This window comes from Nicotiana tabacum, chromosome 16 (genome assembly GCF_000715075.1).
Source record: "Nicotiana tabacum cultivar K326 chromosome 16, ASM71507v2, whole genome shotgun sequence".
Lineage (NCBI taxonomy): Eukaryota > Viridiplantae > Streptophyta > Magnoliopsida > Solanales > Solanaceae > Nicotiana > Nicotiana tabacum.
In genome coordinates this window covers 33496093-33513767 of record NC_134095.1, presented here as the reverse complement: position 1 = coordinate 33513767, position 17675 = coordinate 33496093, and the positions used below count along the sequence as shown (strand labels likewise).

General features: G+C 38.1%; 1 protein-coding gene across 1 annotated transcript; it reads left to right on the top strand.

Annotated features, from left to right (window-relative positions):
* Positions 1-425: 425 nt before the first annotated feature.
* On the top strand, positions 426-10441 carry LOC107796986 (ubiquitin carboxyl-terminal hydrolase 16). The gene is made up of 11 exons (XM_016619815.2): positions 426-1176; positions 3960-5400; positions 5487-5572; positions 6943-7028; positions 7130-7292; positions 7381-7501; positions 7590-7747; positions 8655-8739; positions 8851-9063; positions 9386-9447; positions 9533-10441. Exons 1-11 carry the CDS (start codon positions 776-778, stop codon positions 10242-10244), a joined length of 3528 nt encoding a protein of 1175 aa, XP_016475301.1. The 5' UTR covers positions 426-775; the 3' UTR covers positions 10245-10441.
* Positions 10442-17675: the final 7234 nt, after the last annotated feature.

Genomic DNA, 17675 nt, shown 5'->3' with positions numbered 1-17675 from the left:
ATATCAAAATTTCTATATTAGACCAAATGTTTCACGAAAAGTCCTAAATAATCAAAATAATTGAACGAAAATTATTTAATGATCATCAAAAAGTTTATGGTAAACCATTAATGAAAGTGATATTATTAATAGAAAATAAAATATTTGGTCTAACGTTAGATCCACAAAAAGAGAAAAAAAAGAAAAAGGAAAGTCCAGTAGTCCACATTAGAAACTAGACCGGGTTGAATAAGTGAATCTTCCGACCGGTTAATCCGGTCCGAATATTTAGATGAGCCAAGGGTTCACGTCTCTCGATGCCTGAGGACAAAATTCTTTGCCCACATCCATCGAATTCTTACATCTCACAGAATTAATATTTTAATTTTAACCCCTACATTTATTCTTATTTTCACACTTATACGCCTATTTTAATTTCCGTTTTCAGTTTTCCCGTCACTTTTTTTTAAAAAACCCCTAAATTCTCGATCTGAAAAAAAATTCTCTTAGGGTCAGAATCTTCTCTCTTCCAGTGACTTTATTGCTTCTCCAAACGACACACTTTCCTCTCTCGATTTCTCCACAATTAAGTTTATTATTTTTGTAATTTTGTTGATCTGACGATTTTTGATTGAATTAATTTTGTGTGCATGCAAAGTTGGATCTTTGTGTGTGTGTGTGTTGGAAGAATTCGACTTGGTGATCGGGTAGGAGTTTTACTGTTATAGGAACTCTCTATGAATTTGGAAGAATTAGGGTTTGGATGTGATCTGCTGTTGTTTTTGGGTTTGTGTAAATGCTCGTGGGAGGGGATCTAGGGTTTCTCTCGAGCTTGGTGGCGGCGGCTTTTGTGGCGGTTTTTGGACCGGTGTTGGGTTTTGTGGTTCGCCGAAAATGGAGGCGTTCGGTGGCCAGGAGGGAGGAGATCAAGAGGCTTTTGGTTTTGGCTTCGGAGGAGGCAGCTAGGGCTGAACTACTGGCCGCTGAAGAATACGGCTACGGTTATGGAGGATATAGTTATGATTATCTGAAGGAGGATGACGTATTCGTTGATCCGCCAGTATCATTATCAGCAACACCACCACCATCATCAACTACAACATCATATTCTGGTGCACGGCAGTTACAGTACCAATGTGCAGTTTGCTCTTCTCCTACCTCTACTCGGTGTTCTCAATGTAAAGCAGTTCGCTACTGGTATGTTTGATTCATAACCCCAATCTCTCCTAAAAGTTTATATTTTTTTCATTTTCCTTTTTTTTTTTCATGTGTGATGAAACTAGTTGAGGTTAAGGCATAGTCATGTTGATACGCTTTCCTTAGGTTTAATGTTCAGCGGGGGTTTGTATGTTTGTAGATAGAGAACTTCTAGTGTTAAAGTATTTAAATTAGTAAATATTAGACCAGTGACAAGGATAATGAAGATTCGTATTGCCTATCCAGCTAGCTTGGAATTGAAGCTGTTGTTGTTGTTATTGTCGGAACTAGATCATTGATAGACTTGCTAGTACTGGATGTAGATTTTGGATTCATTTACTCAAAAATTGCAACCTTGTAGAAGCACTTTTCAGTTGCTTTATCCTCTTTAGTTCTGGTTAAAAAGGGCATTTTTGCAGTTGATGGCATAGTTTTAGTTTTATAATTGGGCTGCAGTTCCTCTAGTGAAGACTTTCTTCTCTTATGCTCTAGAATCAAAAGAGACGAATGAACTGCTAATGGTATATGGTATCTGGTGACCATTTTATGAGTGGCGTAAAATGCGCAAATGAAAGCTCTATTCGCTGTAACTGACTGCTATTGAATCACTTAGACAATATCAAGAGAGCGAAGTTTTGTTGTTCTTTCTGATTCGTCTTTCTACATTAATGGTTAACTAGTATGGACGAAATTTACGGTTACTAAGAAATTAATTCATTTTTGGGATGGGTAGAAGAATAACTGCTGATTTATATTTTAATTGCAAAAATATTTTTCTTTCATATCTTCTGTTTTCCTCATCCCTCTCCTTTTCACTAGATAAATTGCCACCAGAACAAATTTAAGATGAAGATATCATAGTGCTATACTCATGCTACATCATGAAATTTATTTGTATAGGCGAATTAATATATACCAGTGAAGCAAAGCTTAAGCTGGGCTTGTTTCGATTTAGAGTAATCCTCATTGATTGGTAAATTTACAAGAGTGTTAAATTGAATAAGCTGAATTTTAAACATAAAAGAAGGTCAGTGAATGGTTCCAAGACTCTTAACTAGTTTGCTCAGCCTATTCGTTAACCTTAAGTGGGATGTGCTCTATCTCTTCCATGTTTACAATAGAATCGATCCTTTTTCTGCCACATATGGAGGTGGAGTTACGAGAGGTCATTTATAAGCCTTTGGTATTGTAGTAACTAGCCGTTAGTGCCCCTTTTCAGTATTAATCCAACTTTTTTTAATAATAATGTTTGCGATAAGTTAGTAATAAGAGCGGAATCTAAAGCACCTATCAAATTTCTGCATGTAAGGATCTACATCTTCATGTTTAGGTTGTAACTTCATATGTTGAAAGATGTACGTTCTTCTTGACTCTATTTCCTATTGCCCCAAAATCAAAATCAATATTTGCTGTGTTTCTTTGTCAACTTATTGCAAAAGAGAAGTGATAATTTAGACGGATTTATGTAAATTTTATGCTTGTAGCACAATTATTAAATGGAGCAAAAAAACAGTTTCAGTTTTGAAGAATTTCTGCATAAATTATTAGCACCAAGGCTAGGATAAGCTTTAGATATAGAGGCAATCTCCGGATACATTTCAAAAAGAAGGTTTTATTGTTGTAAATCGATGAAATGTGATTACATCTGAAGGACGTTTTGTCTACATAATGAAGTTAATCCTCAATTATACCAATTCTTTTTTGGTTGAATCTTACATACACATGAAGAAACACATAATAAATTGATTATCAGAGCGGAGATATTCAGTTATTTGACAGCAAATGGATAATTTTCCTTTAAATCTTTACAACATGTTAGACATCCTATCTTTCAGGAGGAACTATCTGATAATGAAAATATATACCAAGCAGGAAACTGCTGTTTTAAGTTCAGGTGCACCCAGAAGAACTTGCATGGTCCTGGACTGTCGCTAATCCAATGGTCTCAAGGCTAGAGCCATGATGGTCTAAGTCCTCTAAGTAGATTCCCAGGTTCACGGTTCACCCTGAAAGTTTGCTGCCCAATACGAAGCAATAGTTACATGTATCAAATAACTACGTTGAGATTACAGAGGACATACATCATTTGAAATTGAGTCATTTAATGTATTTAAACTTTGAAAATTTAAAATGTATAGAGTTGTAAATAAATGCTATTTATCTAGAATGCATCAAACATTTGGAACTTTGCAGCTAAATTTTGGATGGAGGTGAGATGAGAGTGTTTCCTACTAAATTTGCAAGTAGGAGCTATCAGGTGCGGATCTGGCCTCTTACCCTTGTGTTGGTTGGTGCATAGGCCTTCTTGTTTATCCAGGAATGATTATTATGGTCTCAAGATTTCCTTTTCTTTTAAAAGTTGTCTGCTCTTAGTATCCCAGCATCCGTATTTTATCAGTAGCCCCAAGCACCCGAGTCCATGTAGCGCAGGCCCCAACATTTGTGAATATATCTTTTCTTGTTCTCTTTTTAGGGGCCTTTTCTTTTGGGTGGGTTAGCGGAGGAAGAGGTTTTTACAGTTGAGAAGACAACTTGTGGAGGAGCATCTGTCTTGACACTAATGACTGAGTTTACAGCTTTGCTTTTACTTTAATGCTATTGAGAAATAAACTTGTCGAAAGAATTGAGATTGTTTGCATATTTAGTACTATATGCTCTAGATACCTTGCTTACATATTAGGCATCTTATCTCTTTCTTGATAGCTATCAAATTTTTATTCTCTTGAAGCTCCAAAACCATTCATATACATCTCTAATTTTCCTATATTTTGTATTCATCTCAGCTCTGGCAAATGTCAAATCCTTCATTGGAGACAAGGTCACAAGGATGAATGCCGTCCAGTTAGCAACTCGGATCACCACAATGATGTTGATGCGACATCTCATCTGAATGCATATAAGCAGGAATCAAACGGAAGTCATCTTAAGAGCATTGAGGTTGAAGGTAGACATTCTTCAGAATCAGGCGATGCTTCCCCAGCAGAAGCTGCAGTTTTGAGATCCAAACACTCTGCAGCATATGATGGGAAGGATGTCACAGATGAACAGAGTCTGACAGAAGCAAAATGTCCCAATTTGAACTCCAGTTACGGGCTTCACTCATCTCAATGTGAACATTTGGACCTCACTGCCTCAAGTGAATCGTCTGTTGATCTTTCTGCTTCTGATTCAAATGACTCTGATGCTTCTGACAGTCATAAGTCTGCTGTTATTGCTAAAGTTAAGAGTCAGACTGATCATTCCAAGGTAGACGTATGTAAGCCACCCTACAGAGAGCAACCCAAACTGGTATCTGCTGCAGATGTTGTTTCAACGTCTGGCAAATATAATCCCACCAAGCTTAGCATTCATGGGGACGCTCAGGCTAAATATTGGACATCGACAAGTTCAAGTAATGATGGCTCCAGTGAAACTTCATCAACAGAGCCTTCTACACCCTCATCTGGTTTTTGGGAAGGAGCAGTTCCTTATACTAGATCTAAGATTCAGTCACTTGACAGTATTGCATATTCTCCTTCCAGAAATGCTTGCAACACCAAGATATCAGATTCTCAATCAACTTCATCTCAGCCCCCTGAAATGGCTAAACCTCTTTCTGAGGTGGGCGAACAAGGATCCAACTCAAAAAAGAATCTGAAAAATCCAAACCCAATTACAGTGGAACTGCGGAAACCAGTTGATCGAGCTGAATCAAGATTCGAAGTTAAAGATGAGACAGAAAGCAGGAGGTCATCAGCTTCACGATCTGTAACTTCGAATCAGCTTGATGTGCATGACTCCAGTGATAAATGCACATCGACCTCTGATGAAGGTAGATACTCCTCATCTGGTGCTTCTGGTAATTTAAAGAATCATGATGGTTTAAAAGTTAGTAGCTTGTCATTTTCAAGCCCCAACAAATCATATTTTGGTGTTGAAGGCTCGACCAATGTTTTACAATTGCCAAAAGATAGACAAAAAGAATCTTCTCCTGCCAAAATTTCTGGTAGTCATATCTCTTCTAGCAATGGGAGGCATGAAGTTCAAAATGTGAAGTCTGCAAAGATTGATAGCACTCAAGTGTCTAGTGCCTGTTCTGCAGAGTCTAATGTTCCTTTACCAAATGCAAGGAATGGCTTGAAGTCATCGGTGTTGAAAGTTGTTGACCAGTTCAGGGGTTCAAAGCTGACACGGCATAATTCTTTGGGGGATGAGTGTGAGGTCGTTGGAAGATATGGTAACAAGGTATACATTTCTAGATTATATGTGATTTTCACCTGTAATCCACATAAGATTTTAGACGCTGTATTCATCAGATATGTTTCTTTCAGGGTCTTTTTCCATATGAAAGTTTTGTGAAGCTTCATAATTGGAAGAATGAATTGCGGCCATTTGGCCTCGTAAACTGTGGTAACAGGTATGTGGCATGAGTTTGAGCTTGTTTTACTATGTAACCTAGAATATCTAGTTATTTTCGACTAGTCGTGCCTCGTGTAACTTTCTTATCTAAATGTGCTTTTGTCTTAAGGGATGTGGATTTTGTCTCATTACATTCCGATTTCAAGTATTTGTATCACTTATTGAAGTTTTCAAATATGCATTTCCTGTTGAGAGTAAAATTTCTCAGCCATTGGTTGTTCAATCTACAAAGAAATTAGGTGATTTGTTGTGAGCTACAAGATATATTAATGGATTTTACTTATAATGATTGATGGCCTGTTGTTCAAGGGCCTTATCTGATGATGAGATAATTAGTGCATAAATTTATGAAATTACCTCTTTTAATGAGTCATGTGATTTTATGAAATTATTTTGCAGGAAAACTTTGGGGGTCAGTAATAAAATTTTGTGATTGCTTGAAATTAATTGGTAACTTATGTTGGAACTAACAGAAATTCCTCAGTTGAAGAGACCTCTGTTGTTAAGGTCTACTTAGTGCAGTTAGCTTTGGGCTTTTCAACTAATAACTTGATGTGTTTTTGTTCTGAAAGAGAGGATGTTGTGGGCAAAAAATGGCCCTGGACCGTATGATGTTTTGGGGCTCAATTGATAAGAGCATGAGCAGGCTGAGATGAGCTGAGAGTAAGAGAAAAGTGGGAAATAAAAGAGGATGAAAAAATAAGGGGAAGGGTTCACTCAAACATGTGATGTGTGGTCAGGGCAGGTTGCATGTTCTAACCATGTTGTTAGACAACAACAACGACGACTTAGTCCCAAATAACTTGGGGTCGGCTATATGAATCCCCACTGACCATGTTCCCCATTTAAATTTATTACAAGCCAATATTTTACAAAATAAAGCTATATTTAAGTGGAGAAGGGTAGAGGGCTGGATCCATTATCCACTGAGTTTCGAACTGTGCACCACTTGCCCTAGGGGATTTCTAGGTTATCCAAAAAAAGAAAAAAGAAAAAGGATTACTCAAACATCATTTGAGAGTTTCTTTATTTAAGTCCTTCTCAAACATGAAGATTGATTGGCTTCAACGAAAATAACATTGCGAAAAGACTAAAAGGGAATCAGATATTAGTTGGCAATTCTAGAGGCTTTAGTCAAGATTTAATGATCGAATATTCAGATTTCTTGCTGTCTTACTTTCCTATACTTATCTGCCCGATTAATGTCTCAACTAGAAGATGGAGGATTCTGAACTTATTGCTGTTTATTTGGCTATTGTCTTGTGGTTGCTATTCTAAAACTTGCTAGGTGTAGGATATACATCAAAATCTCACAAAATGTGTATAGATTTCCTCATGCCTAACTTGTTTTTCTGCAATGTGCCGTAGCTGCTATGCTAATGCTGTCCTTCAATGCCTGGCATTTACTCCACCGCTTACTTCCTATTTTCTTCAAGGGCTCCACTTCAAAACATGTAAGTCCAATTTTTGTTTGTTAGAATTTCTTAAATTTTCATCTATCATAGACCCTAAGTCAAATCAAACTCACTAGTTTTCTCTTTTTATCTGTTATTAGGTGAAAAGAAAGGGTGGTGCTTCACGTGTGAGTTCGAGAGTCTAGTTCTAAAAGCAAAGGACGGAAACTCTCCTCTCTCGCCTATTAGCATAATTTCCCATCTCGAGAGCATCGGAAGCAATCTTGGTAATGGTAGAGAAGAAGATGCACATGAATTCCTTAGGTATGTTTTCTATATCTGTGGAGCTTGTAATGTGCAAGATCTGTTACAGTTCTAAGTTAGTTTATTATCTGTTTGCCAAACTTAATAGGTATGTTATCGACACAATGCAATCCATTTGCTTGAGGGAAGCTGGGGTTAGTGCATCTGGCTCTTTTGAAGAAGAAACAACTCTGGTGGGGCTTATGTTTGGGGGATACCTTCGTTCAAAGGTAACTACTGGCTTTTAGTAGTACTTAAAGTAAGCTCAGTATTTCCTTGGAAACTTCTATCCTGATTTTTGAAAATTTTAACTGGAAGATCGAGTGCATGAGGTGCGGGGGCAAATCTGAAAGGCAAGAGAGAATGATGGATCTTACTGTTGAAATAGACGGAGATATAGGTACCTTGGAGGAAGCTTTAAAACAATTTACTCATACTGAGACTCTAGACGGTGAAAACAAGTACCGATGTGGCAGGTTAGATCCGATTGTCTCATACTTCTTTCTTGTAACGTGTATTTTTTTTTGAGAAGTTTTCTTATAATGTGTATATAGGTTTAGGTGAAACTCTAAATTTCCATTGCTTATCAAAAACCCAACAGTCCACCCCCCACCCCCACCCCCACCCCCAAAAAAAAGAAAAAAGAAAAAACCCTGCCTTCATGAAGGGGAGAAAAAGAACCCGAAAATTGAGGAGGTAAATAAATTGAGTCTGCAATTCTTGACGAAGCAACTGGAATATGTTAACCCTCCATTTCTTTTACTTCATATTTCATTTGAGGGTTATCACCTTTTCTTTAGTAGTGGATCAGATACTCTGCATGTGTTAATGTTTTGACTCAGTTGGCTTTGGAGAATCTAATGGTAGTGCTATTTGTTGGTGTTAACTGAGTTGATTAAAATTTCATTGAATCGTTTCTTTGTTTCCGACCACTTCATTAAATGCGATGCGATACCCGAATACTTACCATCTCTCTCTCTATGTGTGTGTGTGTATACACTTAGTTCATGTGTGTGTATATATATATATATATACACACACACACACGTGTGTGTGTGTGTGTGTGTGGGGGGGGGGGGAGCTCACTGGGTTTTTTGTTGTTGTTGTTGTGCGTGTATATGTGTGTGTGTGTGGAAGTGATTATAATATGATAAAGTCTTCTGATTTGGCTTTGACAATTTGCTGATTAATTGCATACTACCACAGCTTCACTTTTAAAATCTCCAGTAGTGGCACAAACAGTATGAAACTTCTGTGCAATAACAATTTGTTTGGTTATGAGCAGATCGACTCTTGAAATGCATGCATGCTATTTTCATTGAAATGATGAAGTAAAATAGATTTAGAGCACATATTTGGACTAAAATTTTATTGCTTCTTCAGATGTAAATCATATGAAAAGGCCAAGAAAAAGTTGAAAGTGCTGGAGGCTCCTAATGTCCTCACTATTGCATTAAAGAGATTTCAGGTACTGTTTTGAATGAAGTTTGTTGTCTCAATTTTTTTTGATATTGATCCAAGTAAATGCTTCCATGTGCCTTTGTTTTGTTGCAATTGCTCACTGTCTGTAGTTTTGCAGTCAGGTAAATTTGGGAAGCTAAACAAGACAATTAAATTTCCAGAGATTCTGAACCTTGCACCATATATGAGTGGGACAAGTGATAAGTCGCCAGTTTACCAGCTTTATGGAGTCGTGGTTCACCTGGACGTAATGAATGCTGCATTTTCTGGTCACTATGTGTGTTATGTGAGGAACTTTCAGAATAGGTGGTTCAAAGTTGATGATAGTTCGGTATGTCACACTAACGAGCTTATGTTTTACTTATTTCCGTTTATCTTCTGAATTTCTCCCATTGCTTGGATAGTTTATTTCTCACTTCTGGGCTTTTTGTATTGTGTAACGTTTTAGGGAATTCAGTCATTTGGTATGAAGTAGTAGTTTGTCCCTTCTGCTTTGAACTACTAAAAGTGCTTCTAATGTGCATTTGCGAGTTCTGTGGTGTTGGAAAATTGTGACACTCCATTTCCTCTCGACTCTGCTTCATATACTGTTGTTACGAAGCATGAGTCTTGCTGTTTTCGAGGTTTTGATCTGGGCTTTATCATCTTTATAGGTAAAATCCGTGGAACTTGAAAGAGTCTTGTCGAAGGGAGCATACATGCTTCTCTATTCAAGGTAAAATTAAGTTTTCCCTTTCTAGTCGAGCTATGCATTCCCCTATCCTTATTGGTTGTAGCTGACTTTTTCTTCTTCCGTTTAGGTGCTCGCCACGGGCTCCGAGAATAATGAGGAGTTTGGCAATTCCTCGTGATCCAAGAAGATCTAAGCAAGTGGCTTGTAAATCAAGATCCCACACAAGAAGTCCATGGGACTCTTCTCATGGCGATTCAACTGATCAAACTTGCGGCGAATGCTCTTATACCAGTCATACAAGTGTCAGGCCAAGTAGGTCAATATTTGAGGATGACTCATCAAGCGAGCAGTCATCCTCTCTCTTCTCCGAGGGTGCTTCTTGCAGCACAGAGAGCACTAACAGGGATTCTACTAGCACTGATGAATTATTTGATCAAATATTTGGCGAGTCTGGAGGCTGTTGGAATAATCCATGGAGGAATTCATCAGATTCTGACACATCCTCATCCTCATCTTCTCCTTCCCCTCTATACTCGAGACATTCACCCCTTGCTGATTTGGACCGTTATGCTTCTGCACATGAAGAGACCTGTAGCAGTTGTAGCGACGGTGCAGAAACAGCTGGGGATGGTCACGGTTTTTGGACAGGGTTACCTGATCGAAACGGTTTTGCTGGGGTTCGAGAAAGCAATTCAAGGACACCTCTCTGCCCCAACTCAAGTAAGCATTGTAGAAATTTAGTTAGTAGTCATAGTAGTAGTAAGACCGACTCCAGTAGATTAGGTCGGGTTAACCCTTCTGACAACTCGAAATCTCCTGCAACTTGTAGAGATCGATGAGGGAAAGTGCTTCTTGGACATGGTATTATAAAGTATTTTTGTATTCTAGACGGGAGGGAAATAAAAAGTTGGGGAGGCAGGGGTTTAGGGAGTGGTTGTATGTATTATACATTGGCTTTTGGCTGTGTTCAAAACGAAAAGGGGCCATAATTTTGTCCCTCTCTTCCCCTTAATATATCTTATTACATGTTCTGTAATTGGGTATCCATCTCAGTACGAACATAACTGGCAATGTTTGCTGTATTTCTGGTTCGAAAATATCTCCGAGTTCCATTGAGGTTCAATATTCTATGAATTAGCTCAAGAAGGCCATTAGAAACTTGTGTTGCTCGTCTTTCATTCACTAAACATTTATACCATAATTGCGCGAAGGCTCTCACTCAAGTTCATTTTCATAATTATTACCATTGAACTCCCCACCTACAACTAGGAGAAGGGTTGAATGCAGAGTTCAAATCACAGGAAGTATCTCTCCTTCTCCTTCCATAATTGTGGGTTCAGCTCTTAATCCGAAAGTTACAGAAAATATAAGGGAGATTTTTTTTTTTGGGAAAAGAAGGAAGAATTCTATTGCAACTCAACGTTTCTAATCTAAAGCATCTCTTAAGTTTAACTTGTGCTACAATAAAGTTCCTCTAATATTCAACTTAACACAATATGAACCTAAAGAAAATGTGTTTCCATCAACTTTTCAGCAGGCACATGACTAACATGTGATTTTAGTTCCTCCTTTATAGTCACGTAGAGGAAGAATAAGATTTTCAGACTTAATAATCTCTTTAAAACTCTTCAAGAAAATCAACATGGGTATCTAGGAACTGATTGTTCGACAATAATAGGTATACGACGATACAAATGAGTAGTTAGAAAAGAATTGGCTTTAAAAAAGAGACAGATAAAGAGATGATATTTTCTCTTTAATTTTTCAAATTTGTGTGATTTATTTGAGTTTTTGGCAAAAATCATCCTTGAACTATAGCCTAAACTTAAAGTACATCCATGTGGTGCCTTAATGAACAAAAAACATCCCTGTACCATTTAAACGGTTGCAAAAATCATCCTTCCATTAATTTTTGTCAAAAAAACTAACGGCAGAAACAAACGTGCATACCAAGCACCCCTAAAGTTTCCAAAACTGCCCCTCCTGCCAATCATCTTCCACCTTCACCAAAAAAGACAAAGGCTTCAAAAATAAAAGTTATATTAGCGAGTAGATCCAAACTGTAGATCCAGCTTGGTGCAGATCCAAAGTTATATTATGGGAAGAAGGTCGGCCACGCCATCTTGGTGCTTGTTGATGAAAGCAAGTGAAGAGAAAGTACGAAAAATAAGCTGCATTAAGAATAAATGTAACCGTGGAGTGTAATATATTTGTGATGTAGAAGAAACAATCCCAATTAGTTATATGTTCATTGTCAACAATTTCTTTAAATCTTGTGATGAATGATCGTTTTGTGTGATACTTTTAGCTTCAAGATCAATTCTATTTACCTTTACTTGAACTATTCCAACAAGTTTCAGACAGGGCAACAATCAAATAATACTTTTATTAAGATAATACTCACATTCAAGAAACACTATGTAACAGAATCAGGAGTCAGATAAGAGCATGCTCCATAGTTAATTGCTCAAAGCTCATATGTCTAAGGGATGCAGCCAAATGAGCATCTGAAGCACGAATTTGCGTCAGTCTTTCTTGCATATTCTGGAATGAAGGACTATTTAACACAACTGGTATTCTATCACCCAGTGATGGGTCCTCTAGAAATTGACAAGAGCTTCTGCAGCATTATCTCTCATTTCCTCGTACTCGTCCTGCAACATATCTACTAATTGTGGAATAGCCCCAGAATTTGCAAGAGCAGCTCTATCTGCTTCATTGTAACTCAACTGGGCGATAGCTCCAGAAACCTTCTCCGTCACATCACTGTTTTGGTCTTCCAACAGCTGAACCAGAATCAGAATTAGGAGTAGATCCAAAGTTATAAATTATATAAAGGTTTTGTGGAGCTTGGTTGTATTTTAGAGTTTAATCTCCAATTCTGTAGATTGGTTTTGTGAACTTTTATTTTTGAAGCCTTTGTCTTTTTTGTTGAAGGTGGAAGATGATTGGCAGGAGGGGCAGTTTTGGAAACTTTAGGGGTGCTTGGTATGAACTTTTGTTTCTGCCATTAGTTTTTTTGACAAAAATTAATGGAAGAATGATTTTTGTAATAATTTAAATATCACAGGGATGTTTTTTGTTTATTAAGGCATCACAAGGATGTACTTTAAGTTTGGGCTTTAGTTCTGTCACGACCCGGATTTCCCACCATCGGAAGTCGTGATGGTGCCTACTATTGGAGCTAGGCCAGCCAAGCATTAAAACATTTCTGATAACATTCGCAACAATATAAACAAAACGAGACAACTAAATAAAAGCGGAGTCCTAACTTATATAAAAACTGAATAGAGATTGGGGAAAGTTTAACATAATCCTCTACCCAAGATTGGTGTCACAATGCTCACGAACTTCTAAGATTTACTAAATACAATCGTCTGAAAGAAAATTATAAACTATTTGTTTCGGTACAAAAGATAACAAATTGAATCAAGAAAGAGAGACTCCGGGCCTGCGGACGTCAGCAAGGCTACCTCGGTGTCTCTGGACTGAAGTCAGCTCCCGATCAAATCCTACTGCTGAGGTCCAAAAGCTGCTCCTGGATCTGTGCAAAAAGATGCACAGAGTATAGCATCAGCACAACCAACCCCATGTGCTGGTAAGTGCCTGGCCTAACCCCGGCGAAGTAGTGACGAGGCTAGACAGGACCTACCAAAAACAACCTGTGCAGATATATGCAATAAAAGGAAATATACAGAATTTAAACAGCTAAGAGGGGGGGAGCATGCTATGGGGAGCTAACAGTTTCAAATAGAAATCCTCAATAACAGAAAGAAGTAACAAAGCCAGAAGGTCAACAAGAATCAAAAATCAACAAGTAAGGAAGGAAACAACATAACTAGAATATCAACAAGAAAGCATAAATCAACAATTTGCACGACATCACCCTTCGTGCTTTTACTCTCGTTCTCACCAAAACAATACACGGCATCACCCTTCGTGCTTTACGCTCTTCCTCACCCAAACAACAATCACAAGGCAAACAAGGTAAGGAAATCTATAACCTCGAAGTAAATCAAATAAGAACAAGTAATGAAAGAAACAACATAACTCGGATATTAACAAAGAATCAGAAAGCAACAAATGCACGACATCACCCTTCGTGCTTTTACTCTCGTCCTCACCCAGGCAATCATATAAATAAAATATGCACGGCATCACCCTTCGTGCTTTTACTCTCTTTCCTCACCATATAATCAATAAAATCGGCACGGAATGGTACATCATGCGACACGACATCACCCTTCGTGCTTTACACTCTTTCCTCACAATAGCAAACAATGCACGACATCACCCTTCATGCTTTATCACTCTTCCTCACCCAAGCAACAATCACAAACAAAGGGGCAAGAGAGTAGACAAATAATGATAGAAATCCCGGCAAGGGAATACAAATAAACAGCTAACTCCCGGCAAGGGAGCACAATTAAGCAGTTAAAACCCGACAAGGGAACAATAATCAATAATCTCAACATCCCGGCAAGGGAGATAGTCAACAAAACATCAAGCGTCCCGACAAGGGAGCAATTCAATAATTCTTTCTCTTTCTTTCACTTTTACCTCTTATCTCACTTTACCACCTGAGCCAACGCTCTAAAGTGGTTCAATCATTTCATATACTTTCACGCTTTATGATATACTCGAGCCAATGCTCCAAGAATGTACAAATCATAATTCTTCCTCAAACTCTTCACATTATATGAAATTTATCAATTTAACAAGGAAGAGGTATCAAAAAATCCGAATAAACACAAATAAGACTCACGGTCATGCTAGACTTCGGTGTATAGATACTCGTCACCATGCCTATACACCGTACTCACAATTAGCAAGTAGCAAACAACACTCTAATCCTATTCCCTCAACCCAAAGTTAGAACAAACACTTACCTCGGTCCAAAGAATAGCAATCAACCCTCAAATACCGCCTTCCCTTTATAATCCGACTCCGAAACAACGATATCTAGGCATAATTAATTCAATAATATCAATAAAGACTCGATAACAAAATCCCATAGCTTAGATATGAAGTTCCTAGCATTCTTTCAAAAATACCAAAATTTACCCCGGGCCCACATGATCCAAACACGAGGCTCGGACCAAAACCCGATTACCCATAATCCCACGAGTTCAAATATATAATTTATTTTAAGATCCGACCCCAAATTGAGGTTGAATTACTCAAAATTCCCAAAAATCTAACTCTACCCAAAACCCCTAATTTCTACTCTAAATTACATGATTTAGGTTTAGAAACTCACTAATTAATGAAGGAAGATGAAGGAAATAGGTGGGAAATTACTTACCCAAAAGACTTTGATGAAGAAGTGCTCAAAAATTCGCTCAAGAGCTGTGGAGAAGAAGAGCTCGTGTGAAATATGGACTAAATCTCGTCACTGTTCTGTTTTGGGTATTTAAAATCACTGGGCAAAAATGCCCTATGCGATCGCGAAGAAGGTAATGCGATCGCATAGGGTAAGGGGAAACTGGTCGTTGCGATCGCGGAAGGGCTGATGCGAACGCATAGAAGAAAAGGCTGTGCATTCCAGGTTTGGACTTAATGATACGCGAACGCAGATTTAAGGTTGCGTTCGCATTGAAGGATCTGGCTAAGCTATGCGATCGCGGATGAATCTATGCGATCGCACAGAACAAATGAGGGGTACCTGAAGGATTACTCTATGCGATCGCAATGCTACCTATGCGATCACATAGAACTAAATACCAGAACACCAGAACTGAAACTTCTGCAACTTTTCTAAGGCCAAAACCACTCCGAAATACTTCCGAAACACTCCCGAGCTCTCGGGGCTCCTAACCAAACACACACACTAACTCAATAATATCCTACGAACTTACTCGAGCGATCAAATCGCCAAAATAACATCAAAATCAATGAATCAAGCCTCAAAATCATTATTTTTTTTTATCAAACTTCATAAACTTTCAAATTTAGGAATTCAAGTCTGAATCACGTCAAACGACGTCCGATTTCAACCAAATTTCACAGAAAGCGCTTAAACCACATATAAGACCTGTACCGGGCGCTGGAACCAAAATACGGGCCTTATACCAATGCTCTCTATTTCATTTTCATTTCAAATTTCCAAATAAATTTCAGAAAAAAAATTTCCATTAAAAATTCATTTCTCGGGCTCGGGACCTCGGATTTCGATTCCGGGCATACGCCCGAGTCCCAATATTTTTATACGGACCTTTCGGAATCGTCAAATCACGGGTCTAGATCCGTTTATCCAAAATATTGACCAAAGTCAACTTTAACCATTTTAAAGCCACAATTTATCAAATTTCACATAATTTAACACATAAGCTTTTCCGGCCACGCGTCCGGACTGCGCATGCAAATCGAGGAAACTAAAGGTGAGGTTTTCAAGGCCTCGGAATCACGGAATAAGGGAGAAAACCGGTGATGACCCTTTGGGTCGTCACAAGTTCAAGGATGATTTTTGCCAAAAACTCTGATTTATTTTGTTAATTGAGATACTAAAGGAGTGTGTCTTGCTCTTTAGGTCAAACATAAGCATGGCATTTGTTTCAGTTTTTCGACACGATCACGCCCAACTATGCCTTATAAAAAGGACACACGGAAGTTGCAAATATAATCTGAGTATTTAGCCTAGAGCCGAACCCACAAGGAATTAACCTATCAATTACTTTCGTTAGACTTGCTAAGTTCTTCGGAATCAACTTCCCAAATGTTGTCAATAACAATTGATGGTATTTCTACTAACTAAGAATGAAAGTAAATAAGCAACTGAAAACTAACAATGATTAAGTTGTAAACAATTAAGAGAAGGTTCTAAGGTTATGATTTCCCCTATTGATGGAATCCCTTCTGGTTATGTTTCATATAGATTCACCAAATCACCTCTATCAATCATGAGCACTCCTATTACCGTAAATCTCTCCCGAGTAATCACGATAATTTACTAGACGCACTCTTCCGAGATACGCTAGCTGGCTTTGTTTATTACAACTCACTTTAGATTGCACCCAAGGCTTCGTTATCCCTATTCTCGCCTTTAAACCCGCAGTTATTGATCCCTCATATACTTTGGAAGTGGTGTTGTTTAACAATTACCTAAATATGCCCTCTCTTCCGAGTTATGCACACTAAATAGGCACAACTAATTGATGATCTGTCTATTAACTACAACAAACACGTAGTTGAACAAATAGAGATTAAACTGGCAAACTATATTAACATCACAAGAAGTTCATCCTTGAATAGGTTCCATCAAAACCCTAGATTAAGGAATTAGCTACTCATGACAAAACAAGATGAAACTACTAAATTATTCATAATGTGTAATTGCAAGAAAATAAAAGAGATAGAAAAACTCTAATGTTTGGTTGATCTTCTCACACTTGTTCTTGCCTCCAAAGTAGTCTAAAAAATAAGCTTTCGCAATCTTGGGTGAGTTTCTATAGCTTATAAGGGTTTGGATCAAGTTTTCTCGAATTTACACTTTGGTCCAAAAATTTCTGACGCGTGAATAGTGCATTGCGGTCACGGCTCGACCGCGGCTCGACTGCGGCTCGACCGCGGTGGGAGCAAATCATTCTGCCTCGAGATTTAGTCTGCCGCGGTGTCGCGGTGGAATTTGCTCAGGTCATTTTCTCGCTTCTTTGTGCTCAGGTACTTCTCGAATGGGCGTTTTCTTCACATTATTGCCTCCAAAACACTCCGTGGTGCTTTCTCACTTAGAATATTCCCTGTGAAACAAAAGAACACCATTTAGAGCCTTTTGTTGGCAATTTACCTATAAAACAACAATAAAGCATGGTACTATTAAGGTGTAAATATCATCTATATAGCCTAATATCAACACCCCACACTTAAATCATTGCTAGTCCTCGAGCAATCCACCACACTCCATCAAAGTTCCTTCCCTAAGCTTTTCCCTTAACGACTCACACCTTGAACATTTTATCAAAGTTGCACCTAGTAGTGAACAACCTTTACCTCAAAAGTCAAATCTCTCGTACCATGCAACATTCGCACTTACTCAAACCACTCTATACAAGAGTCAAGACTTACCTTTCTTTTGTGAATTATATGCCCTCACATCACACAAGAGAGTAGTTCCACATGTGATGTTAATTAGAACAATTAGGAACTTAGATAGACAAAATTCGCTCACTATAAAAAGAACATTCACATGCCACAAAGATGCACCATAAGCTTGCCCGTAGTGTAATACTCTACTAATCAAGCCCATTCAGTCTAAGATCAATAAGACTTTACTT